The sequence below is a fragment of the Meles meles genome, chromosome 5, assembly GCF_922984935.1.
Source record: "Meles meles chromosome 5, mMelMel3.1 paternal haplotype, whole genome shotgun sequence".
NCBI classification, from domain to species: domain Eukaryota; kingdom Metazoa; phylum Chordata; class Mammalia; order Carnivora; family Mustelidae; genus Meles; species Meles meles.
The window spans coordinates 92,130,812-92,154,579 of record NC_060070.1 but is presented as its reverse complement, the minus strand read 5'-3'; the positions used below and the strand labels follow the sequence as shown (position 1 = coordinate 92,154,579).

The 23,768-nt window shown below is 51.7% G+C and overlaps 2 protein-coding genes and 1 pseudogene across 2 annotated transcripts; 1 reads left to right on the top strand and 2 right to left on the bottom strand.

The window, feature by feature from the left end:
- Nucleotides 1–99: 99 nt before the first annotated feature.
- RSPH9 (radial spoke head component 9) lies at nucleotides 100–13,731 on the bottom strand. Its single transcript, XM_046004580.1, has 5 exons — nucleotides 13,378–13,731; nucleotides 10,106–10,271; nucleotides 7,942–8,071; nucleotides 7,314–7,460; nucleotides 100–302 (listed from the first exon to the last, which is right to left on the bottom strand). Exons 1-5 carry the CDS (start codon nucleotides 13,602–13,604, stop codon nucleotides 142–144), a joined length of 831 nt encoding a protein of 276 aa, XP_045860536.1. The 5' UTR covers nucleotides 13,605–13,731; the 3' UTR covers nucleotides 100–141.
- Nucleotides 13,732–14,905: 1,174 nt separating this feature from the next.
- Nucleotides 14,906–20,178, bottom strand: LOC123941436 (MAD2L1 binding protein). Its single transcript, XM_046004581.1, has 3 exons — nucleotides 20,114–20,178; nucleotides 19,356–19,621; nucleotides 14,906–17,117 (listed from the first exon to the last, which is right to left on the bottom strand). The coding sequence occupies exons 1-3, from the start codon at nucleotides 20,157–20,159 to the stop codon at nucleotides 16,605–16,607; spliced, it is 825 nt and encodes a 274-aa protein (XP_045860537.1). The 5' UTR covers nucleotides 20,160–20,178; the 3' UTR covers nucleotides 14,906–16,604.
- Nucleotides 20,179–22,231: 2,053 nt separating this feature from the next.
- On the top strand, nucleotides 22,232–22,675 carry LOC123941338 (annotated as a pseudogene).
- The last annotated feature ends 1,093 nt before the right edge of the window (nucleotides 22,676–23,768 follow it).

Here is a 23,768-nt window from a genome sequence, read left to right as displayed (position 1 = left end):
CTCTAGGGCTGGCTCTCCCGTCATAGCGGCCTGTCCTCAAGAGCCTGGACACCAGATGGAGGCAGAGGTATGGAGAAGCAGCAGGACAAGACAAACAGATCAAGTTCACAGCCATTTATGAAAGTAAATTGTAGATGCTTCCTACAGCATGAAGGGGAGGTCTATGTTCTTCTCGCCGGTGCCCACATAGATGTAGCCACAGTTCTTGGTGCGGGGAGCATGGAAGAAGGTGAGGCCCGGCCAGAGCAGGCTGCGTAGCACCACCAAGGCGTTGCCCCTCTCCATCTGGATGCTCCAGGACCCTGGGAGGGGGCAGGCAGGAGGGGAGGCCTGGGTCCCATGGAGCCAGAGCTCTGCCCTGCACTGGACACCCCTTCCTCCCCCTTGCAAGCCCCATGAGCAGCCTGGCCCGGGTACTATAGTTCCACTGGGAAAGGGAAGACAATTTAATTATCTGGCGCTTTACTCCTCCTGATTGCCTTTTAGCCATTTCACTGCTCATTAAAACCACTTCCAGAGGGAGGGCAAAGGAAATGAAAAGAGGTGAAGCACACCCCGGTTCATTTTGTTCCTGTCAGCAAGTCTAGTTAAAGGTTGAGTGGGGGAGGAAGCGGAGTCCACAGGCGGGGGGAGATGGGGCCCAGCTAGGAGAGGCTCCCTCCAGGCTTCCCCACCGGTATGAGGGGCAGCCCGTCACCAGTGACCTGCAGTCCTGGCGCAGTTTGCTCTTCTGGCCAGTTTGCTCTCTTGTCCCCAGTCCCAGAAGCCTCTGCTCCAAGATGGATTAGACCTGACTAGGGGCACACAGAACTTGGGCCGTTTCAGGCCTCCCAGCTCAATAGCCCAGCCTGGCAGCTGGTGGACTGGAAGCCATGCTGGGCGGGAGGGGACTTGAGCTGCAGCTAATGAGCCTTTGTCTATGCTGGGTTCTGCCCTGGATTTTTGCTCCCCAGACAGGAGCAGCCCAGCCCGGGGCTGAGTTGTGCAGCCATGAGGACTTGGCGGGAAGGGCCTGATCCGGCTCCAGAACCAAGGGAGGGAGCCCCTGTGTGGGAGGAAGGAGCCTGGGAAAATCGCCTCTGGATGTAGATCTAGAGCTTCTATTCCCCTGCGCGCTGAGGCCTCTCCCCGGCCCGGCCGCAGCTCTGCTCCAGGCCCTGCCAGAAAGGCAAATGCTTTGAAGGTTTTGGTGTTGGACCAGCCAGTGATGCGCTGAAGCCTTCATCAGCTGCCAGCTCAGCTCGGCTGCTTGGCTCCCACCACCCCAGCTTCCCACAGGCCGCCTCCAGCCATGGCCCACCCCGGTCACTCCACACCCAGCAGCTTTGTGGCTCTGTCTCCACCCACCAGGGGCCACCCTGCATCTGAGAGACATGACCACCAGGAGTCCTGGAGCCCGATGGCAGCTCGGCCCTGCTCGGGATGCCATTACCTGCCCAGTCAAAGCCAGAGCTTTCCAGGTGCGTGTAGGTCAGCTGGCGCTGGCCTGCTCAGGAGAGGCCGGCACCACGTGCCACCTCCACCTGTTCAGAAGGTGCAGGGAAGCCACAGTGGGGCCTTCACCTCCCCCACCAGGCCCACCCAGTGCTGACCACAGCATCAAGAAAGGAGAGGGGCCCTGGGTTACCAGAGCTCCGGCTGGGTCACTGCCTGGGAAGAGGGGGCACTTTCCTGGTCAGAAAGGTGGGGTAGTGTTTCCCCCTGGCTCCTACAACTTTCCTCTCCGGGCATCTGAGGTCTTCCACCAGCCAGAACTGCCCTCAGAGTGCAAGAGGCTCTAGCCTGCCCCTCCCAGTCACTCATAGAAAACAGGTTGCCTGGGGGAAATAGGAGTGAGGATGTGACAGAACAAAGTGTCCCCGTGCACAGCATTCAGCTTTTGGCCAGAAGCACAGACCCCAGGAAGGTACATTCCCACCACCCAGTCACCCCCACCAGTGCCCAGAGCATCACTGGGGGACAGTCCCTGCCGTTGGAGCCCACAGTCACACAGCTGTCTCAAACTGAAAGCAGGTCAGGCTCTGGCTCCCTTCTCTCTGCCCACCCAGGAGGGCAGCTAACAACCTGCCTGGGCCGAATGCCCGGAAAGAAATGAGCCCCTGGAGGCCCCCAGCATAGATGGCTCTCATCAATTCGCAGTCACCAGCACCTTGGCACATGCTGGCGAGAGCTGACCTTCTCCTGCACAACCTTGGCCACTTACTACCTCCTGCCTCCAGTAGATGGAGGGGCCCAGGCTCATCAGCCGGGCACCCCCAGCCCCCACTGAGAGCAAGGGGAAACTGACAGGGCTGCCAGGGAGAGAAATGCAGTACCCCCACTGGGGTAAGGGGGCCAGGCCAAGCAGGCTGAAGGGTGCTGGCAGCCAACGGAAGTGGCATGTGAGAGGCCAGCCAGCCAACAGCACCCCCGCCTTCCTCCCTTGCATTCCTGTCACACTCCTGTCCTCTCCTTATCCCTGGCTCAGCTGGTCGCCCAGGAAACACACACTCGCGCGCACAGACTTTCAACGTGCCAGGAGTCACGTAGCGTCTACCTGAAGAACCTGGCACTCACTGTCACCTTCACCCACTTATTGCAACTGCTGGAAAGACCGGGCCCAGCCACCGCCACCACCTCCTCTCGGACTCCAGGGGAAGCAGCCTCCTGTGGCTCTGGTCTCTCCCAAGTCTCCCCAAAACTGCCCTCCTTCCCTCTGGCAGCCACTCTTCTCTAAAAAGCTGTGTTCTGAGGATGTGCTGGGGGACAAGCAGGTAAATCAAGGATGGAGCCTCTTGGCAGGAAGTCCTCCTGGGGGGCGCCTGGGTGGCTCAGTGGATTAAAGCCTCTGCCTTCGGCTCAGGTCATGATCTCAGGGTCCTGGGATCGAGCCCCGCATCCGGCTCTCTGCTCAGCAAGGAGCCTGCTTCCTCCTCTCTCTGCCTGCCTCTCTGCTTACTTCTGATCTCTGTCTGTCAAATAAATAAAATCTTGAAAAAAAAAAAGGAAGTCCTCCTGGGTTGTGTGGGCCCCAGGGGTCTTGCCTTGCTAGTGGAAGCCTCTGCTAGCCTCAGGTATGCATGCAAATCAGAATTACATTCTCCTGCCTTCCTGGGAGAAAGATTATGTTTGAGGGAGTGGACCAGACTGGGGATAGGGGTTCCCCAGTCACAGTAGATGGTTTTACACTTTCTCCTCAGAACAGCCTCACACAACTTGTCACACACGTAGAAATGGCCATGGGTCACTTCTCTCAAAAGCGGTCACTCCCCCCTCGCCAGGGCCAGAAGTCATGGTCAAATCCCTTGATGGTGAAGAGTGCCCTATTTGATGGGCAAGGCCGGGCCTCCTGGTCCAGAAGGCTAAGCACCTGTCAGCCAGGCTTCTTGGGGGTTGGGTGGGAGGAGCCGCCTGCACACAACCCCAAGAGAAAGCTGATCCACACCGTATCCCCCACCTGTCGCTCCTGTCCCCTCCTCCTCAACCACCAACCACTACGCTTTCCAGGCCTGCAAGCAGGCCCCTTGCTGCCCTCTGCTGCCAGAAGTGGGCATTGCTGCCTGGCTCCCAAACGCTGCAGCCCTGGGACCTGGAAGTTCCCCAGACCTGTAAGGAGAGAGGCTCCATCTGCCCTCCACCCCAGACCCCGCTCTGCTTCCTAGGACACCAGTGACCCTGTGCATGAGGCCCCTTCTACTTCCTATTTCCACTTCCCATCCTATTTCATCTCATCTTCCCAAATGTCTCTGAGGCAAGGGCAGTGTCCGGGCGACCCAGCACACAGCGCCTGCTCAGTCACTATCTACTGATGGATTGAACAGCTGGGGCTGGGGAGCACTGAGCAGCGGAGTGCTGCCTAGACGTCTGACCCGACCTAGCGCTCCATCTCACGTGACTACAGACGGGCTCAGAGAACTGGCCCTTGCCGGTTATCCACCAGGATGATGGCTCTGCCCCCAAAGCTACCCACTCCCACAAAACTCTGCAGACCCCAGGGCAAAGGCAGGACAGCTCAGGAGGGCGTTGGTGGCAAGGCAACATCCCTCCCCATCCTGTCTGCAACCAAGACTGGCCCGGGAACAAGATGCTGCGCTGGCCTACCTCCATGGGCACAGAGAGCTGGAGTCCCGGGGGCAGGCCCACACCAAACCATCCCTGCTAACAGGTGACACAAAGTCCCCCGGAACAAATGCCTCAGTCCCAGAAAGGAAACAATGATCCTTCCCCTGGCAGAAAACGACTGTCAAATTCCAGCCTTCCAGCCAGTGCTGGTGTCCCAAGGAACCTTCCTTCCTGGGAATTTTGGCCACTCTTCGCAGCCAGGCCCATTGAGGCAGCTGTCTGCCTTGCAGGCAGCCTCCCAGCAGCTCTTTCTGCTCCTTCACTGGCAGGTAAGGAAGGGAGTCTGGGAGCAAAACCTGAGCGTCTGCTCTTCCCCAGACCACCCACACTCCCACCCCCACACCATGGCCCCAGCCAAACCATCCTGAGGAAAACCTGGGCTTCACTGCCTGCAGGTTTGCTGATGCTGGCTCTGGGAGGCAGGGAGCTGGAAGCCCAGAAGCTCTGATGTTTCCCAAGGTGAGGCCAGGAGCATTCCCCCTCTCAGGACCACACACAGACACCAGGAGCCCTCAGCCACCAAGGCCCCAGCACTGAGGACAACACTGAACCATCAGCTGATCCTTCAGTCCTGAGGCTTGCCTGAGGCTGGGATGCCTAGGGCCGCAGGCTACTGCAGCTCCCCTACCTCCCAGGCCCAAGTTCTTACCTCCTGATGAATTCACTTGCCGACCAGACACATCCGGATGGCCCCATCATCCTTTAGGAAGACCCCCCAAAGTTCCATTATCTTACAACCCCAGGTGCAGGGAGAAATGGCTGCCTCCTGTGTCCCCTTTAGCCAAAAGAAAAGGGCAGACAGGATTGATGGGGTTCCCTTAGGTAGACTTTGCTGGGCCCCCCACTCCATCTAGCTGGCTTTGGCCTGCAAAGGCCCTAGCACGCCAATCCCTGCTCCCACCACAGAAGATGAAGTTCCAAGGGGGAGGAGGCCCTCTTGGGTCAGTCTCCTAGCCAGCCAGAACTGTGGAGAGAGCGCGGCACCCACAGGCCCAGGAGTATCCAGCTGCAGGCAAGTGAAGTCAGCCTGGAGGTGGCCTTTCCAGCCATACCCAGGCTCAGGGGAGCAGTGCTCCTGCCGCCAGACTGGAGGTATGAAGAGGACTCTCCTCAGCCCACCCCTCAGACCTTGCTGCTGTGTCCCACTACCACAGTGTTACTGGCTTCCTGTATCACCCAGGGTGTGCAGGCCCTTCTGGCTTCTGGCCAGGCTGGGAGCACAGAGTTGGGGGAGATAATGGGAGTCTGGAAAGCATGTCCCATGAGGGAGAAGTGCCCCAGCCCTTCCCAACCTTCTTTATCCCTGCCCCCCGCCCCTTCCCCCACCGCAGGTCCAGGAGCCCCATTCTGTGCTGAGCAAGGTTTGACTCAGGTCACCCCATGGAGCAGAGGCCAGAGTGGCCATTCCCTGCCAGCAGCCCTCACCCCCTTGGAACCATCTCCCAGCCCCTGGGGTACTGCAGTAGCCATGAAATAGCCTCCAGATCCCTACTGGGCCCTATTCCATCCCTCCGTGCACCTTATTGTCACAGACCCGCTCAAGAGCTTCCAGCAGCTCCCACTGCCTTGCTGTAAGCCTCCTACCCCTGGCATCCTCGGTCTTCTTGGCCTGCCCCAACTCCCCTCTAAGACTTTTTTTTTTTTTAAAGATTTTATTTATTTATTTGACAGACAAAGATCACAAGTAGGCAGAGAAGCAGGCAGAGGAGAAGGGGGAAGCAGGCTTCCTGCCAAGCAGAGAGCTCGATGCGGGGCTCAATCTCAGGACCCTGGGACCATGACCTGAGCTGAAGGCAGAGGCTTTAACCACTGAGCCACCCAGGCACCCCTAAGACTTTTTTTGCCACTAAATATAACACTAGTAATAATCACTAATTTTCATTTGAGTCCTTCCTATGTGTTAGGCACTGCAATAAACTTCTTGCATATGCATGAACTCACTCCATTCTCATAACAGCCCAGTGAGGTAGAAATTACCATTATTCCCTTTTAGGAATGAGGGACTGGAGACATGAGGAAAGTGGGGAGCCCGCCCCGCAGGTCATTCAGCTAGGAAGTCGTGGATTCGGGATCCCAGCCGAAGCTGTCTGAAGCCAGAGTCCCTGCCTCCTCCATCCGCTCCCCCACTGGCGGGGAGTGTACAGCTCCCCACAAGTGGTCCCCTGCAAGGTGGGGGCAAATACTGTCCACTGAAAAGGAAACATTCATCTACCATCTACCTTGGAGTCTAAGGCTCTAACGCTCACTGTGTCCTTGGGTTTCAGAGTCTGAGCCTGGGTCCTCACCTGTAAATCGGGGGTGACAACAGTAGCTGTCCCCCCACACCGCCCCGCCGCAGGGTGCCTCTGAGGAGGAACCTGAGATAAGGCATGGAAGGGACAGAGCGCAGCACCCTGTGCACAGCAAGCAGGACTGTCACTCTCAGGAGTCGCCATTCCTATCATTAGCCTTGTCGTTAGCACTGCTGTCATCTACAGCTGGTCCCTGCAGTGCTCAGAAACCCCAAACGTGGGGAGGAAACGAGGCAGGGGCACTGTGTCAGCACCCAGGGCCCGGCCCCCAGCTGTCCAGAACCCGGCACCTGTCCTGGCAGACAGCCTCTGCTCAGGACACAAGCTTCTCTACTGGCACAGCTTGGGGGAAGGACATGGGGTCCCTGTGAGCCCCAACTGCTGGGGGTGTGCCTGGGCCAGCCGGGCCCTGAAGAACAGGAAGACCTCTGAGGATGTGTGCACACAGCAGGAAGCAAATGTACAGAATTCATGTCCTTAGCAGGCGGTCTGCTCTGCAGTTGCTCAGCACCCACTCACCAAGCCCCGGCTATGTGCCAAGCACTGGTCTAACCCCAAAGCCAACAGCTGGGATAGATGTGGCTAGGATTTTCAGGGATGTTGTCAGGGATGTTTGGGAGAGGATTCCTGCCTGCCTCCTCCAAGACTGGTATGGAAATCCAAAGAGGCACCGAGGTTCCCTGTCTGTGGAATCACAGGGAAGACAGTGCTTCCTTTTGTCTGCAGACAAGTACTGGCTGTTTATTATGAGCCGAGCCCTGGACCGGACCCTGGGGAAGCCCCCACCCTCAAGGAACCCCAGTGAACCACCAACTCCCACTCAGGCCCTTGGTTCTAATCTCAGAGGAGAATGGCATGTGGCATGACCCACTGCTCTGACCTGGGGGCAGATCCAATGTCCTCTAAGTCATAGGCTATTACCTTTGGGGATGTCATGCTCTAAGGAGTCCATGAAGTCCAGGGAGGGGTCCAGGTCCGCCTTCTCGAGCAAGGTCTTGTTCTTCAACTCAACAGGCTCCCTGAAGTGGAAGTAGGAACTAAGCTTCTTGGCTTCAGACAAGGACAGTCCTAAAAAGAGGTGGTAGGTAGGAAGGGATGGTCAGCCCCAAACCCCACAGCCCCCCTTTCTCCACACATGGGGGCCACATGGAGGGGCCTGCAAAGGACTCAGTTAGATACTGACAGAGAACTAAAAGGAGAAAAAGGAGTTGTGTTCTGTCAGCCCAGGGTTGGTCCAGACCCTACAATGAGGAGACACCAAAGAGGAAGAAGGTGGGGAAGGCAGGGAGCCCAGACCCCCACAAAGCCCTGGGACCCAGGTGGCAAATGCTCTTCTACCCTCAGGCAGAAAAGAGTCAGCGTCCAGTGACGAGCAGCCCATGCCAACTGCCGATCCCAGGCCATGGACCACATCTTTCCAAGTGATCTGGATACAGCTGGTCTTTCTCTGAGGAAGTGGGACAGGTTCCCCAAGACTCCCAGAAATGTGTCCGATTATGCTTGGGAAGAGACGCCCTCCTGCCCTTGAGAGGGTCCCTGGAGACCTCACCTTCAAAGGTCCGATTGACATGGACAGGTCCAAAAGGGGTCTTGAAAAGGGCTCCTCGGGGGATGACTGCTACAGCCTTGTCAATCTGGTCAATGACAGACACCAAGCGGGTCTCTTCCTTGATCTGGACCTGAGGAGACAGGAGAAAAGCCAACCTGCCAGAGTGCTAAGCCCACTCACCTCTGGAGCAAGGGCCCCCTGCATGACCCCCTGACCTGGATCGCCACCACATAGACACCAAGTCCACAGAAAATCATGTTGGGCAAGCCCTCCCCTTCTCTCCTCTCAAAAGTCCCTCCCTCCCTCCCTCCCTCCCTTCCTTCCTTCCCTTCCTCTCTTCACTCCTTCTTTCATTCCTCTGTCTGTCTCTCTTTTAAATCAGTAATACATACTGATGGTGCAATATTTAAAACCACAAAAAAAAAAAAAAAAAAAAAAGCAGTCTCTCTCACCCCAACCCTGACCCTCCAACTGGCCTCCCTGGAGACAACCAGTGTTAATGGTTTTTTATGTACTCTTCCAGAAAGATACCACCCTATTATATGTAAATGTGGGTTATTTTACCTTTTTAAAATATAAAAGCAATCCTGATCACTGTGGAATACTTAGGTAATATAGAAAAAGTTTATAATATACGCCAAAGAATTAAAACCATTCATAATCCCACCTCCTAAAGAAAATCACTAAGAACATACTGGCGTACTTCCTTCTGTTCTCTTTCCTGTGTATCTATTTAAAACAAAATTGGAGTCTCAGCTTATATACTTCTTTGACTTAACACCTCCCCAGCACCACCACCGCATATTATAGCATTTTTATGCAGATGAATTTGGTTACAACCAATATCAAGGGCAACCCCTAACAAAAGGACTTTGTAGAGGTGTTTGAGGAAAAGCAGTGTTTGACAGGGAAAACGGGTCACCAGGGCTTCTGAGAGTTACTCAGCTACCTATTTTCCAGGAGCTCCCACTGAAATTTTTACACATTAGATAGAAACCAGTGCTTTCCACAGGCCTACGCAAGGGCCTTCAAATAGGTCCCTTCATTTCACCTGTACAAGACTACAAAGTAGATATAATTATCCCACCGTTTCAGAAAATAAGCCTCAGGGAGGTCAAGTTTGTCAGGTGGGGTAAGGGAGAGGAGTGGGGACTCCAGTTGAGGCATCACAGGCCCCTACCAACACTTTTGGCCTCACCCAGGTGCAAGTGCACGGGCTGCATTTTGAATTCCAGGTTTGATTGTTTCAAAATCTGTGCTCCTTATTTTCTGACCCAGCAGTTCCATTTCTAGGAACTGAACCTTCAGAGTGTGTGCACATGTCGGAAAGGACACCATGTGCAAGCTCATTCGTTATGGAACTGCCTGGCAGAGCTCCAACTCGGACATGTCATGGATTTCCATGACCGGGACGCTGGTCCAACTACGGGACGTTCACGCACAGTAAAAACAATGGGGGAGGCTCTTCAGAGCACTGACATAGAAAGAGCTCCAAAATTTATGAGGTGAGAAAAGCAAGGTGCAGAAATGTGTGTGTGACATCTGCCACTTGTTTTGTCTTAAGATCAGAAGAGAATGTGGAAAGGTCAGCTGTTTGCTGAGACTTGTTTTGCATCAAATATCTTTGGAAGTAGAGCTTCTGAAACTTTAATGTGTATTCGAATCCCCTTAGAATGTGTTAAAATTCCGATCCTGATGCCAGCCTGAGAGTGTGCGTTTCTAACTCCCAAGCCATGATGATGCTTCTGGTCCGGACTGCGCTTTGCATAACAACACGTGGACGTGCACATGGGCGCAAAATGGGTTACGTTAATGTCCCTGGGAAAGAAGACCTGGGGGACTGGCAGACAGGGGCGAGAGAGACGCTTTGCTGAATTTCTTTTTGTACCTTCACATTGCGAATCATGTGGATATATTATCCAGTAAGACAAAGACTGATATAAAGACACAAGAGCCTGTGCACATCCCATTACCTGAAAGCGCAACACAGACCCGCCTCTCCCAGCCCCTGCCCAGAGCCCGGCTCCAGATGGAGAGGCCTGTCTACTCTGCACCCTGTCGCATGGGAGCTGTGTGGCTTATGCTGTTGGCACCACAATTTCCACTGGGCTGGGCTCTGGATGGCCCAGGCTCTTTCTGTCCTCCCGTTCTCATCTTCACTCACCACTACTTCTTCCTCAAAGACCTTCTCGCCCTCACTCATCTTCTGCAGCTCGGTGTGTTCATATTCATGTGAGGGGTCCCCCATGAAGCGGCCCTTCACCACAGACGTCTGCACCACCATCTCCTCCGTGGCAGGGGGCAGGAGGCTCCACTCCATGCAGTTCAGACTGCCAACGACATCCCCATGATCCTGGTTTCCAAGCTTCCTGCCACGGCCCCTTCTCTTGAGGGACAAAGCCCAAGAAGCACTGTTGGGACTCACACCTCTCCCCTTCAAAACCCTAAGGGCCTATGGTGCACCCCACCCCCACGTGTGAGGCAAATTCAAATTTATTTCATAGAAGGTCAAGGTCACAAAAGCTTTGTGCCTACCAAAATTCCAAAAACTTCTTCCCAGATATCTGCACTGTAAGATTCCTGATAAGCTTCTAGAAAGCTGAACTTTCCTCAGTTACAAGCACCACTTTTGGTAGACCCCAGATTCATGTTCCATCTGCCCACTGAGCCAACAGCAGAGCCACCTTCCCTCATTTCTCAGGAAAGCCAGTCCAGGCTCTAGGACCTGTCCTCTGCGGTCTCCAGCACTGACCGGCCCAGTCCCTTCCTCCCCACTCCTGCCAGGAGAGGGCGTTCTCCCACTCCTCTCTAACCCAACCAGCCTGCTGGGTGTGGCAGGTGGGGGGGGGGGGGCTTGCTCATCTTTCCACCCTTCTCTCTCCACTGGCCCCTTCTCAACATCAGAACTTCTCAGCTTTCAGAAATAACAGTCTGATGGAAAACAGCCTTTTCTTGTCTCTCACTCCTCTCCTCCATCTCTGAACAATAATCTCAGAACAACTTGCCCTGTGGAAGCCTTTCTCCCCTCACCTTCACTCTGCCCACTACACAGTCACTTCTGCCCCCACCACCCCACAAAATGGCTTAGGAGGACATCAACAAGACATAAAAGCCAACAAATACATTCCATTTCTGTTTTCACTGGCATCTCCCTTCGCTCTCCTCCACTGCCCCAAATATTCCCAAAGATCTACTGTCACCCCTGCTTTCTCCCTGCAGGCTGGCCCACCCGACTCCCAGAGCCCTAGGTGATATGCAGAACCCAACCTCCTCTCACCACCTCCACTGCTCCCCGTTGGTCCAAGTCCCTCTCTTACCTAGATACTACGGTAACCTCCTAACTGGTCTCCCCAAGTCCATACTTGCTCCCCTTTCAGTCTACTTCCCACCCAACTGCCAGATCATGTCTCTGTATAGAAGCTTCCAAAGACTTCATTACACCAACTCCTTGCAACGCCCCGCAAAGCCTTCTGGTCCCTTACCTCTCTGACCCCATGTCCTACAATGTTCTCTCCTCTCCAGCCACACTAGCCTCTATGGGTTTCCACCAGCACTAAGTACACATCTGCCTCAGGGCCTTTGCGCTTGCCTGGAATTCTCTTCCCTCGGATAAATACACAGCTCACTCTCTCAGTTGCTTCAGGTCTCTTATCAGAGAGGCTATCTCTGACCACCCTATTTAAAACAGTACCGCATCCCGTATTCTCTAGATCTGCAATGTATGTGTGTTTATTTATTGTCTCCCTTCCCCCCACCCCCACACACTATAATGTAGACTCCATGAACACAAGGACTTTGTCTCATTTACCATTGAATTCCTGGTGCCTGGATCAATGCTTAGCGCATAGTAGGTGTTGAAGAAATAAAAACTTATGGAATAAAATGAATCCTAAGTCTTTATCTTTAGTCCAAGTGTTTTGTCTGGACTCCAGGTTTGTACTTTAATATACCTCCTTATGATCCTCCCGCCACCACCCAACCCCCTGCCCACCCAGAGCAACTCATACCAAATTCAATGGGGCTTTCCTAGTCCTGCTTCCTGAATTCTGTTCCAGTGGGATTCATCAGCACTTACTCGGCCGCCTTAGCTGGAAGGAAGAGTCAACCTTGACCTCTCCTCCACCTCTCATTCAGGCCCAAGTCTGGCTAGTGCCACCGCTTACATCTTTCCAACCCACCCCCTGATCTACAGTCCCTCAGCTACCTCTTCCTTGCGGTTTCCTTCATCTGGACACTGCAACAGACTCATGGATGCTCACCCACTTCAGACCAGCCTGCACACTCGGATCTGAGCAGACTCTTCTTCCTTAAGGCCTCTGAATGGCTCTCTAGCTCACCACAGCCTCCGAACAAAGTTCAAATCCCGGGTCTTTCCATCCAGTGTGTGTAACACCCTGGCCTGCCACTGTCAGGTTCACCTACCTGCTGTTCTCCCAAACACTCCAAGCCCACTCCAGCCAAGTTTGCAGAACCCTTCCCTCTAACTGGCATGCCTTTCCCCACACCTTCCTGGGGAACTACCCATCAGCTTTCAGATCTCTCTGAGCAATCTTTACTTCATTGCTCTCTAGAAGACCCCCCTTGATCCCCCTTTGCATATCTCTCTGTCCTGGGGTTAACACACTACACTTTGCTTTAATTGCTGGGTTACATGTCTATCTTCCTTCCTAGGAAGGAAGGAAGAATATATACATGTCTATATTCCTTCTGAATAATTTGGAGACGGGGGAGTCTCAGCCATCTTTGTAACCTTTGTGTAAGTCTACACCAAATGCGTTCCAATCAATGTTGGATTGATGCACGGAGAGATAAATGAAGTCTACAACTCCCTGCGACCTGGATGGCTTGTTTTGTAAGGTGGTGAGCTTCCCGACATTGCTGGGGGTAGTCAAGAAAGAGGCGGGTGGGCTTGTAGGGTAAGTAGCCTGTCGAGAATTTTCCCTGGTTCTAAACCCTCCTCTCCCATTCCGCATTCGTTCTCTACTTCCTAGGGCCCTTCCTTTTGTGAGCCAACTCCACCACCAAAGATGCTTCTGGACCTGCTTCCAAACAACACTTCATTACCCTCCAGGGCTTCTCATCTTTCTCCAAACTGTGCTCTTCAGAATGCCGGGCCTGCACCTGGAGTCTACTCCAGGTCCCTATTCTCCAGGACCTTTCACCTCTCTCTGCCTCCGTTCTTGGCCCTGCCTATATTATAAAACCACCTCCAAATCCCTGCCCCCCGAATCCCCCAAGCCCACCACACCTCCACGATGTTCTCCGGTCCCTGCCCTTTAATGGTCACCATCAACTTGCGTGCCCGCCCCCCCGCCCCTCTCCAGTTCAGGATCCCCACCCCTTTCGATTCCTACCACGCCCACCCCCTCCTGGAAGCCCAGAGGCGCCCCCTTCGGGAGGCGGGGGCCACCGCGGCTTCTAGGGCGTCGCCTCCACCTGTAAAGAGTCTTGCGTGGTGCCAGCTGGTCCTCACTCAGGCCCTGCGCGATGTAGTAATCGGCGACGAGGCCGAGGATGCGGCCCCAGAAGAGGACCCGATCGTAGCGGTAGTCGCGCTTCACCAGCGTAAGAGAGGTGAGCAGCGAGGCCCTACGGTCGGGGCTGAGCCCCTGCCCGCTGCCGGACGCCAGCTCCAGCGACAGCAGGAGGCTTTCCGCGTCCATCGCGCCCGCGGCTCTGATCAACGCCCGCCAGGTTGCTAGGAGACACTGTCTCCATGGTGACCCAAAGCTCTGCCCTCCCGCCGGGCCGGAAGGATTCCACCAGCGCGGCCCCGCCCTCTCCGAGCCACAGGCGCGCCCCGCTCCCCACACAGCCCTTCCTTCCCCCAAGCCTGTACACACACCAGCTCCTGTCCTCGGTCCTTCTCGCGTTGGGGACCGCACGTGTTCTGCTGTCACGCTAACAGCGTGGCTTCCCCTAACATAGGTAGCCTATGTGTGGGATTGAAGGTCCCCAGTTCCATGGATATTTTTGCCTTTTCTGAGCCTTTCCAAAAGTTGAATTGAGTCCTCACTGTATATGCATTGAGGGCTTGGGAAGAAAGACAACCCGACAGTGACGTTAGCTGTATTCTTTCACTCCAGTTGCGTCCCTTCTTGGCCTCAGAATTGAGTGAAGAAAAGAACTTGAGGTCTTGGCTCTAAAAGTCTAGGAATCTAAAGCAATTAATCCCCACCCATGCCAGGGCCTACAGAGTGGGGTCCACTGTTCCATTCTCCTCGGTCTTCATGAGAGGTCTCTATTCACCCCTTCCACAGGACTATTCCACCCAATTGACAAATGGAGACCTAGGCACTGGGGCAAGGCCCACACCCTGGGGGAGCGGGATGTGAAGAGAAGTACAAAAAGGATGACACCACCTGCCGCCTACATTTAGCTACTTGGGCCCCACAACTGTTGTTTTTAGGCCCAAATGGTAGCAACACAGAAAAGGCCAGGACCCCACTGCAGCTGGGGCTCTTCCCTCCCTGGGTTAGAGGCTCCTTCACATCTACCTCTGGGGTCCCCAGCCGAGGTCAAACAGGTAAACAGATGTCTCAGCAAGCTTGTTGTCAGGGAAAGAGATGGGATTTGTTGACTTTTTTAAAAAGATTATATTTATTTATTGGAGAGAAGGAGAGAGAGAAAAACAGAGAGGGTGTGAGCGGGTGAGGAGGGGCAGAAGGAGAGAGAGCAGCAGACTCCACACTGAGTAGGGAGTCGTTAATATTAACTGACCTTTTCATTTCTGGATTCCTTTGGAAAGGACTCATGCAATCAGAATGATGTGGTCCCCCGTGTCAAGGCAAGAGAGAAGTAAGTGTCTAAATTACCCAGATAATTACTTTGTTTTGATTATCTGGGCATTGCTTATGGAGGCTTTTAAAATTTGAGGGAGCTGACTTGGCCTAAGGTGTTTTCCATGTCAAAACAATCTGTAACTCCCTTGTCCAAAACCCTCCCTCCCCTAAGCCCTCAGCCTGTCCATTCCATTCTCAAGTGGGAGATATGGCTCTGTTCCTCTTTCGTAAGGCAGTATCCTCAGACCGAAAACCAGCTGAAATTCTAACTGGTAAAATATGCTTCAAGTGGCCATAGCACCAAAAATCCCCCAAACCTATACTGTTCTCATTGATTCCAGATTTTCTGACCACTTATTACCAGCAGGTTCCCTCTCAGAACTACAGTCTAAAGCCAGAGAAGGGAGTCTTGCAGCTTTCTAATGCTACCACCTTTGGCAGAGTGAATCTGCTTAATTATTTCAGAGTAAAACCCATACAGGCCATGCAGCACTATGCACAGCACTCAGCCTCTAGAGCTGGGTGGACTGGGTTAGAATCCAGGTTCCACCACAAAGGCAAATTATTCTATTTCCCCAAGCCTCATCTATAAGATGGGAACAGCACATACTGTGGAAGGTTGTTTCATGAGATAATATATGTAAAGTGCTTAAAATATAGTGTAAAATTTAAACCATGTTTTCTGTTTTCTTAACACAAAAAACATTCTTCTTCTTAAAACATAAAATAGTGTATATTTCTACTGTCCCCATTTACACACACACACATATGCACACTCACACACACACACAACCTACCTATTTCCAACATCAGCAGGGTAAGGACTATGTCTTCAATTTGTTTCCAAGACATAAGCAGGTGTTCTCAGGGACAAAGATCATCAGTGCTTAGTAGTCAGGACGGGCACAAGCCGGAGAGAAGAGCAAGGATCAGGATGGCCAAGTCAGAGGCACAGCTGCGGAGGAAGTGCCGCAGGCAGGAGACCAGGGTATGCCTAAGGGCAGTGCTGCCAGCAGGAACCGCCAGCAGCCACCAGTCACTGCAATGGAGACACGCTAGGCAGAACCCCTAAAGGGACATCTGGCCTCAGAAACTGTTCCCATGGGCTTTGGAGCTTGTCAAAGACCCTCTCAGTTTTCCTTTCTTAGCCTAGTCTCTCAGCTCCTTTTTCCCTATGTGACCTTTGGCACACATACTGTAATGATCACAAAGACCCTTACACGGCGAGGAAAGGAGGACAGGCAGGGAGGTAACTGATGAGGACTCTAGTCCCAGCTCTGACATCGAAGTGTCACAGAACCTTGGCCAAGTCCCTTCACTTCCCAGAAGGGCCTAGGGTTTATGAAGAGAAAGAATCATCAGTTTAAAAAAAAAAAAAAAAAAAAAAAAATCCTAGAAACCCTGAAGCATAAGATGCCAAGGAGAAAGACAAAATACTCTAGTCTTAACCCTGGGAATCTTTAAGCCGAGAGTTACAGGATAATTTAATGCAAATCCATTCATTTTTATATTTAAGTTCATTATGTCCCTAGCAAAAATTCTGAAATGCCACGGCAAAAAGCATTAAAGGGCCACTTCCATAAGACTGTCCGTCTATGGCCCCGTATTTGCCTTCCAACCAGAACAGAAATGCCTGACCCAGCACCTTCTGGGAAAATCAACCTTTGATTCAAAGAGACGTTGTTCAGTGATAATTATGACAGCCACAGCCATACAATCAGCCCACCAGGAAGTCTGAGGAAGGGAGGCAGGCAGCTGTAAGGACAGAACATTCCTCTCACCAGGAAGCAATTCTAGCTCCAAGCAAGAGATGGGTGACTTGGCCCCATAGGGGGAAAGATAATTAAAGCCATTGTGTTCACATTGAAGAAGCAGCCCCATTCACTCACGGAAGCCTATAAGTGTCATTGGTGCCTGGAACCAAATGTAATCCTCCCAGGCTGTGGCTGGGATTGAGGGTCTGCCACAGGACAGGGTCACAGTCAGTTTGTGGCCCCGGGTGGGCACTCGGTAGTTGAGCTTGGGTCGAAACCAATCTTCTCCACAGTCCCGGTGCCCCTGTGCCATGACAATGGTGCCCATGAGTGGAGGAGCCTGTAGCTCACTGAAGGCATCAGCCATGAAAATGGCTCGGAAGAGACGCCGCAAACAAGCCGCAGTGCTCAGGCTCTGGTCCATGCTGTTGGGAGCCAAGCGGGACAAGTCGAGCTCATAGAACTCCTTGGGACTTAAGGCATTGCCACCAAGAAGGATAAGCACACGGGGTACTAATGTCCGGGCAAAGAGACCCTCTAGGTGGCTGAGGACACTCTCCAGTTCTGCCAGGGCTTGTTGGCATTTCCTGCTGCTCACCTCAGCGGCGGCCCGAGCTTTCTTCTTCATCGCGTCCTCGGCCTGTGAGGACAAAGACCAGTGAAAGGGAAGGAGGAGATAGGGGAAGCTAATGCCCTTTGAAGAACCCTGTTGGGATGCAGTAGACTTATGGGACTGGGTTTCCATGGTCATGACACTGGGTTTTTATCAGAGGGCAATATGTTTAAAAAGAAAAATGCCGGGGCGCCTGGGTGGCTCAGTGGGTTAAAGCCTCTGCCTTTCGCTCAGGTCATGATCCCAGAGTCCTGGGATCGAGCCCCGCATCGGGCTCTCTGCTTGGCGGGGAGCCTGCTTCCTCCTCTCTCTCTCTGCCTGCCTCTCTCCCTACTTGTGATCTCTATCTGTCAAGTAAATAAATAAAATCTTTAAAAAAAAAAAAAAAAAAAAGAAAAATGCCTTTTTTGTACAAAACCATACTTTTCCCATGCTCAGAACAGCAAAGACAGTACTGTGAAGCAGGAGGACATCCAGAAATAAGCAACTAAAATAGGGAGATTTGGTGGCATGCCAGGTGGCAAATTTTGCTATGCCTTGTGTGACAACAGGAAATGAGGTGATTCTGGAGTTGGTGATTCTGAAGTTGGTCTTCCAGTTAAATGTGGAAAATTAAACACATGCTTATTTGTGGTCCCATCTAAAATACTACTAAATAGAGAAAAAGGAAGGGAGGGAGAGGAGAAAGAAAAGGAACTCCCAGGGCCAAAGAGAACTGGGAAACAGACAAAGGCAACCACAAATTTTTGGGAAGTAGAAGGCAGATGGAAAAATTCAAGGGAGCTGAATACCAAGTGCTAAAAGAGGGAGCCCCTATGAAAAGCAAACCGATTCACACGCAGAACCCCAGAAGGGCTTAGGAATTGGCAATATAGGTACCACAGAAGAGTGAACAAAGGGAGACTGAGTGAAAACCCACGTGAGAACCCTTCGATCATCTCCCAATTTCCTCCACCCTATCTTCTCCAGAGAGAAGACTTCCCATACTGATGTTCTGGGAGTCCTCCAAAGAGACCGCTTGGTTCCTACCCAGTATCCTCAGAGTGAAGTCTACGGCTCACAAGGCCCAGCCATGCACACAGAGCTTTCATTGACTTTTTCTTACATATTCATCAGACACAGAATAAAAGCCTCTACCATGAAAGTCAGAGACCAAAGCAAAGAGGAAAAGGAATCCAGAAAAAAATAAGAAACTGAAAAGAAAAGAGTAAAACTTCAAAAAATAAAGTAATTAGGGGCGCCTAAGTGGCTCAGTGAGTTAAGCCTCCGCCTTCAGCTCAGGTCATAATCCAGGGTTCTGGGATCAAGCCCCGCATCGGGCTCTCTGGTCCGCGGGAAGCCTGCTTCCTCCCCCCCTCCCCCCCCCCCCCCGACTTGTGATCTCTGTCTGTCAAATAAATAAATAAAATCTTTAAAAAAAAAACCAATAATTAATATCTCCATGTAAGAGAAGATCATATAGACATGAAACAACAGGATGCTATAAAAAAGGAAAGTGAAAGAAATTAGAAGGAGCTCTTAAAACTATGATTGCAAGGGCACCTGGGTGCCTCAGTCGGTTAAGCGACTGCCTTCAGTTCAGGTCATGATCCCAGGGTTCTGGGACTGAGCCCCATGTTGGGCTCCCTGCTCAGCGGGGATCTGCTTCTCCCTCTCCTTCTGCCCCTCCCCCACCCTGACTCAATCTCAAATAAATATAACATCTTAAAAAAAAAAAAAAACTATGATGGCCAAAAAAAGGAAAAAATTACATAAGTGTTTGAATATAAATCAAGGAAGTCCCCAGTAAGTAAAAACAAAGATGAGGGCTGCTCAAGTGGCTCAGTGGGTTAAGCATCTCCCCTAGGCTCAGGTCATGATTCCAAGGTCCTAAGACTGAGCCCACATCGGGCTCCCTGCTCAGCGGGGAGTCTGCTTCTCCCTCTCCCTCTGCCACTCCTGCTTGTGCTCTATCAAATAAATAAATAAAATCTTTTTTAAAAAAGAGAGATGAACATCTGGGGAGAAAAGACATTAAAATAAAAAGGTCAGTTCATGAAGTCCAAATGCAATACAATAGCAGCTTCAGAAAATGAAAAGGAGAAAATCCTGGAGGGTAGACTATCAAAGACTAGAGTGGAGAGAAACTAAAGCCATGGGGCTCAAACACTTTCCTTACCAATGTTGAGGCTGACAGGGCCTGAAGATTCCTTAGAACCCCTTTCACCTGCCTACCATGTACAGTCACAGCCTCCCCACCAGCTTTCTCCCAAAGGCTGTGCCTACCTGGGGAGAAGGTTTTCGGTAGAAGTGCTTAAGCTGTTCATAGGGCAGAGGCAGTTGTTGGCGCTGGTACATGATATGCTTTAGAAGTTCGCAAGTAAACCGACAGCAGCCTTCCTGGCTCACAGGCCCGGGAAACACCACTGGCACCATGCAGTCCCTGGGGCAAAAGGGCTCCGAAGGGTTGGGAGGTTCTTGAGTAGACGTAGTCTCGAGTAGTTCTATCTGGGGGGCGTGGGTTTCCTCTGACTTCTCATGCCATTCCAAATCTGGTAGGTGCGCCGAGAAACAAGGGAGACAAAAAATTTAAAAGCCAAAGTCAGTCTTCTCATTCCTTGTACTGGGGAGGGGACAGCCCGACACATTCCCTCCGCAAAACTCCTTGAGGGTGGTGGCGGGGAGATTCCCGACTCCAGTCGCCAAAGATCTAAGTGACGGCGGGATGGAGGGTGGGGAAGAGAGAATTTCGGACGCTGACACTTTCCGCTCAGAAAGTGGAGGCCCTGACCTGGAGAAATTCGTTTACTCTAAGTGTAATCAAGCGGGGTCCAGAACGCCGCGGAAAGGAAGACCGAGTGGGGACGAACCAATGGGATCCAGGAGCCAGGGGGCGATGGAGTCCCTGGGGCCGAGCGGGAGCCAAGAGGGATGGGGCAAGGAAGACGGGCCAGAGAATGGGCCGTGGGCTAAAAAACTGGATAGCGGCGGTAGGGGAGAAACAAGTCCCTAAGGCTCCCCAGGCTCCGGACCCCAGGCCTTACCGGGTACTACGGCCGGGCACACCACTTCCGGCTCCGGAGCCGCCATCACGGCCGCCTCCCTCTTCTCCGCGCAGTTTGAATAGGCGCCCCGCGGGGTATCATGGGAAGCCCTCGCCTCCACTTCCGGCTCGGCGGGGACGAATGGGGGCGCGGCGAGGCCACAGCGGTGGAAGCTGGGCGGGGTTGGGATTTGGTCTCTGTGCTCTCTCCGAACACTCTAGCAGGGGTAGGGCGAGCCCTTCCCCCACAGGGAACCCACGCTCTCTGAGCCGCTGAGGTCGGCCTTACAGGCGACACTCGCCCTCACGTACCCATTCTCTCCTGCGTTCATTGTTGACTGTGCACCTACTTCGTGCCAGGCCCTGTCCTAGGTGCTGGAGCCTCTGGCAAACAAGCAGGAGACAGTTGCAGTCCTAAGGGGTTTGCTGCCTAAAACAGGATATCGTGTGATAAATTATATACCGTGGGGTTTGCACGGGCTGTGTATAGAAGGACCAGCTCCCTAATCTAGATGGTGTGGAAGAAGGGGTGGTCCCAGTGGAAGTGTGTCCAAGAAACTGTGACTTGTAAGATGAGTGAAAGTAAAGAGGAGGGCGTAGGTATCCGGCAGACCTTGAGAGACAAGAGCATCCTCCATTCAAGGAATGAAGAGAGTTCAGGAGCGCCTGGGTGGCTCAGTCGGTTGAGTGAAGGGCTCTTGATTCGGGCTCAGGTCATCATCTCAGGGTCGTGACATTAAGACTGCTAGGGACTGCACTCAGTAGCCAGAGTCTGCCTGAGATTCTCTCTCTCCCTCTGATCCTCACCCACTCATGCACTCTCTCTAAATAAATAAATTTAATTTAAAAATTTTTGTAAAATTATTTATTTATTTATTTATTTATTTATTTGACAGAGCAAGACACAGCGAGAGAGTAAACACAAGCAGGGGAAGTGGGAGAGGGAGAAGCAGGCTTTCTATTGAGCAGGGAGCCCAATGCGGGGCTCGATCCCAGGACCCTGGGATATGACCTGAGCCAAAGGCAGATGCTTAATGACTGAACCACCCAGGCATCCCTAAATTAAATTAAATTAAATTAAAAGGAAAGAAAAGAGTTCAGATTATAAAGAGTTAAGGCTGTGGCAGATAAACAGGATCCAGATCATGGCAAAGTTTTTCAAGCACTGTTAAAAAGTTTGAACTTGATCCTAGAGGGGGATGGGGAAGTTTTGAAAGCTTTAAATAGGGAGTGACATGATTAAATTTATAAATTTAATCTCTATACTGGCTGCAGTATAGAGATTACATTACAGGGAGGTTGAGAGAGGAGCCAGGGATACCAATTAGAGCTAGTGACTGCAGTTACCCGAGTGTATGGGTGAAAGGGACCTGAACTGTGGTAGTCACAGAGGGGTGGAAAGAAATCAGTGAACCCTAGAGATATTTAGGTGGTCCGATGAGCATGACTTGGAGGTTGATCCCAGGAAGAGGAAAAAGGATAAAGAATACCAAGAAGACAAGCAGGTTTTTTAAGTTTAGCAACTTTATGGCCAATTGTGCCATTCGATGAAGGAGGAAACACTAGGGGAAGACCAGGTTTACTGGTGTGTGTGTAAGGAAAAAAGATGAGTTCAGTTTTCAACAGGTTGAGTTTGCTGTTCCATTGGACAGTGAAGAGATATTTAGGAACACCATTAGGAATAGAAGTGTATTGGAGAGTCATCGGTGTAGGAGTGTGTAAGATCACCCAGGGAGGACATGTAGAATGACAATGAGCTAGGATCCTGAAGATGCTAATGTTTAGGGGATGAACAGAGAAATAAGATCCTGTGGAGGAGACTGAGGAGTATCTAGAAAGGTAGATATAAGAATAGACAAGTGTCAAGTCATGGAGGCCAAGAGGGGTATGTCTCAGAAGGTAGGGAGCAGAGACCAAACACACCATAAAAGTACAATGATTACAATACTGTGGTGTTGGTTCAGGAATGAGCAAACAAATAAGCAAACAGGAGAGAGTCCATAGCAGTGACGCGGCACCCAGCAGGGTGAGGACATGTGGACTGCGTACCTTACTTCCTCCTCTTTCTCAACTCCATCTTTGTGGTAGCAGCTGTGGTTCCCATGGTTCAGTCACTGAAATGCAGCTCTTTGTCCACGCCCAGGAGCTGCACACCCTTGAGGTGACCGGCCAGGGGACAATTGTCCAGATCAAGGCTCATGTGGCCTCACTGGAAGGCATCATTCCAGAAGATCAAGTCATGCTCCTGGCAGGCACGCCCCTGAAGGATGAGGCTATCATAGGTCAGTGTGGAGTGAAGGCTCTGACCTCCCTGGAAGTAGCCAGCCGCATGCTTAGAGATAAAGTCCATGGTTCCCTGGCCTCTACTGGGAAAGTAAGAGGGCAGATTCCCAAGGTGTCCAAACAGGAGAAAAAGAAGAAGACAGGCCAAGCCAAGCAGCAGATGCAGTACAACTGGAGCTTTGTCAATTTGTGCCCACTTTTGGCAAGAAGAAGGGCCAAAATGCCAACTCTTAAGTCCATTGTAATCCTAACTCTCCACAGTATAGCCACTTAGTTCAGTGAAAAACAAACAAACAAAACCTTAAAAACAAACAAACAAACAAACAAACAAACAAAAACAAGAGAGAGTCCAGAAACAGATCCATGTATACATAGATTTTAATATATGATGAGGGTGACTTTCAAAGCAAGTAATTTGAGACACCTCCCTATTTATTTATAAGAAAAATCATCCTACCATGCATCTTACATAAAGGTAAATTCTAAATGAATTAAAGATCTAGGGATGCCTGCGTAGCACGGTCAGTTTAGTGGCTGCTTCTCAGTTTCGACTCATGATCTCAGGGTCCTGGGATCGAGCCCTGTGTCTGGCCCCAGCTCAGCGCAGAGTCTGCTTCAGGATTCTCTCTCTCCTTCTGCCCTTCCCCCTAATCTTGCTCATGCTCTCTCTCTCTCTCTAAAGTGAGTAAATAAATCTTTTTAAAAAATGGATTAAAGGGGTGTTGGGGTGGCACAGTTGGTTAAGGGACACGTGAGTGGCTCAGTTGGTTAAGCATCTGCCTTCAGCTCAAGTCATGATTTCAGGGTCTGGGATCGAGTCCCAAGTTGGACTCTTTGCTCAGCAAGGCTCCTGCTTCTCCCTCTGCCTGCCAGTCCCCTTGACTGAACCTCTGGCTCATGTCCTGATCCCAGGATCCTGGGATCAAGCCCAGAGGGCTCTCTGCTCAGCAGGGAGCCTACTTCTCCCTCTCCCTTTGTGCCTCCCCTTCACTTGTGCTCCCTCTATCTCTCTCTCTCTATCTCTCTCTCTCTCTCCCAAATAAATAAATAAAATATTTTTAAAAATAAAATGGGTTAAAGATCTAACTATAAAAATAAACCTCCAAACTCCTTGAAGAAAATATTGGGGAGTAATTCATAATCTAGGAGTGGGGTTACACTAAGCATGATACAAAACCAAGAAAGTGTATATGCAAAGATTGCTAACTTTGAATTTATTTTTTAAATGTTTCTATTTTTTTAAAGACTTTATTTATTTATTTGACAGAGAGAGAGATCACAAGTAGGCAGAGAGGCAGGCAGAGAGAGAGGAGGAAGCAGGCTCACCTACGGAGCAGAGAGCCCGATGCGGGGCTCGATCCCAGGACCCTGAG

Coding starts and splice junctions, on each gene's coding strand:
- RSPH9 (XM_046004580.1), bottom strand. CDS start 13,604: ATGGACGCGGAAAGCCTCCTGCTGTCGCTGGAGCTGGCGTCCGGCAGC. Junction 8,072..10,105: donor TCTTTGAGGAAGAAGTAGTG/GTGAGTGAAGAT, acceptor CTGTCTCCTCAG/GTCCAGATCAAGGAAGAGAC. Junction 7,461..7,941: donor TGTCAATCGGACCTTTGAAG/GTGAGGTCTCCA, acceptor ACCTCTTTTTAG/GACTGTCCTTGTCTGAAGCC.
- LOC123941436 (XM_046004581.1), bottom strand. CDS start 20,159: ATGGCGGCTCCGGAGCCGGAAGTGGTGTGCCCGGCCGTAGTACCCG. Junction 19,622..20,113: donor GTGCCCGGCCGTAGTACCCG/GTAAGGCCTGGG, acceptor CGCACCTACCAG/ATTTGGAATGGCATGAGAAG. Junction 17,118..19,355: donor ACCGAAAACCTTCTCCCCAG/GTAGGCACAGCC, acceptor TTGTCCTCACAG/GCCGAGGACGCGATGAAGAA.